Genomic DNA, 2215 nt, shown 5'->3' on the forward strand with positions numbered 1-2215 from the left:
TCATTTTGGGTGTAGGACAAGTAGACTTGTATTCTTCAATCTGTATTTGTATTTCCTTTGACTGTTAAATTAGAAATGGCAGCTGTGGTTTGTTAATGACTAGAATGACCCTGGCAGGGCCTTTCATTGTTTTTTGTTTTTAACCGTAAGACGATGTATTCTACCTTAGGCTCAAAAATAAAAAGCAGAGAAATTTAATGGCAGAAGGTTTTTTCCCCTCCCTCTCTTAATTAACTCATCTTTAACTTTAGTCTGTATTTATTTGTAAACTAGTAATTGTGGGTACCAAGTACAGATAATGTTTTTGATTCCCAGTATTTTAAAGATATCTTTTTTCTAAAGTACTGACAATACACAACCATACTGAACAGGTATTGTTACATGAGATTAATTACTCAGGGCTCTGGATTAACACTAAAGTTAAAATTTCTGTCGTTGTGAAAATCTTCTGTGACATTGAAATGTAGACTCTGAAAAGACTCCGGGATGTGTCACAGTATAAAGAGTTATTGTACTGTTTATTATAGTATTGAACTATGTGAAGATTTCTCAATGAAGATAATAAATGATGACATAAGATTGAACTCACATTTATGTATATAGTCTTGTTTTATAATCAACTAAAATTCTTACTCGTTTCAAAAATGTGAGTATGAAGGGCCCCTGACCCACTTCCCACTTCTACTGAGACGTAGAAGGACATGATATAAGTGTCCTTTCATAAATGTATCCAACTCTGAAAAAGTAGTTTGTTATACATTCCTTGCTATGAATAAATGTGAACAAGGCAGGCAAAGCCTCAGGGTAAACAATTCTACTTTAATACTGAAATATCCCTGTAATGATAAGCGAGTGACTAATTATCCTGAAATTTAGGTAAGGCAGGAGTTTTGACTCTTGTCAGGGCAGTTTAGTTACAAGCAAATAGAGAGAGAGGGTATTAGAAATTTTGGCTTCTGAAGAATTTATAGTTAAAGAGGATAATTTTCTTTCGTGACTGAGGTGAAATAGTGAACACAGAACAACATTAGATGAACCAGTTGTGCAATATTTGCATTGACGTGACGTGATAAAATTGTCTGGTTAACCAGTTTTTTTAAATACTTCTTTTTGTAGGAAGAAGACTTTCAGGAGATGATTAAATCTGCCCAGATAATGGAAAGTCAGTATGGTCATCTTTTTGACAAAACTATAGTAAATGATGATCTCACCATGGCCTTCAGTGAGCTTAAAACAACTTTTGACAAACTGGAGACAGATACCCACTGGGTTCCAGTGAGCTGGTTGCATTCGTAACTAAGGGAAATTTCCATAATTATCTTTTCTGTAGAGTGCATGATTAAATCAGTTACCATTTTGGTGGTAGGGTTTTTTAATCTATATCTCTGTTAAGATGTGCAATCCTGGTTAAAATTGATATGTTGGTTTTGTTTGTATCTTTTTACAGCCTTATTTCAAGCATAGTGTTTGAGTTTAAGGTCCAAAGTCAAAATCTGCACAGTACCGTATTCTGGTTGTCTTGACTGTGTAGCTCTATCTCCAAAATAGGGTTGAACTTTTTAGAGAGACATAGCTGGAGAATGTACACGGGAGTTCGGTGCTTCAGCTGGTCTCTGACGTCATCACTGCCTTGGAGTTTGCATGTCAGCCGCTGAATACGTTCAGTTCGCAGTCTTCAGGAGCCAGACATCATCATAGAGGCGCCTGGGCTGGCAGTAAGGCCGAGTCCTCTTACTATTCTGCAAGTGCAACCTTTTTCTTAAGTAGACACAACATATTCACAGTTAGAGTTTGAGAAGGCCTTATGAGTGCATATATCAGTGACTCAACAAATGTTTAATAAGGGAAGATGGGCTTTTAAAAATTATTATTTATGAAACTAAAAACCTTTCTTTATGGCTTAAGAATGGTGATATCCAGGGGCAAGGAAGATTACAAAGGACATTTTTATTTGTAAATCCTCAGACAACATTTCTGGACTCACCAGAAATTCTGGAGCCAGTTATCTGGCTTTGGATTTTCCCAATAAATTATAAGATTGATTCCTATTCTAAAAGTAAGTTTTACATGTTACTGCTACAGTTAAAGAAAATGTGATCATTTTTCAAATGTGTGCAGTTGATCACAATATATTTAAATTGCACTCTAAGATATATTTTAGAAAACTTTTCATGTACTGTTAACTTATTTCTTCGTCATCAAAATATTTCTTAAC

At 35.0% G+C, this 2215-nt stretch overlaps 1 protein-coding gene across 1 annotated transcript in view; it reads left to right on the plus strand.

Moving 5' to 3' along the window:
- MPP7 (MAGUK p55 scaffold protein 7) overlaps window positions 1-1300 on the plus strand; it is a 179618-nt gene extending 178318 nt beyond the window's left edge. The window contains exon 15 of the mRNA XM_007470910.1: window positions 1117-1300. Coding sequence (XP_007470972.1) covers window positions 1117-1296 — 180 coding nt within the window. The 3' untranslated portion in view covers window positions 1297-1300. The remainder of the gene's footprint in view (window positions 1-1116) is intronic.
- The last annotated feature ends 915 nt before the right edge of the window (window positions 1301-2215 follow it).

Source organism: Lipotes vexillifer, unplaced genomic scaffold (assembly GCF_000442215.2).
Source record: "Lipotes vexillifer unplaced genomic scaffold, Lipotes_vexillifer_v1.1 scaffold439, whole genome shotgun sequence".
Lineage (NCBI taxonomy): Eukaryota > Metazoa > Chordata > Mammalia > Artiodactyla > Lipotidae > Lipotes > Lipotes vexillifer.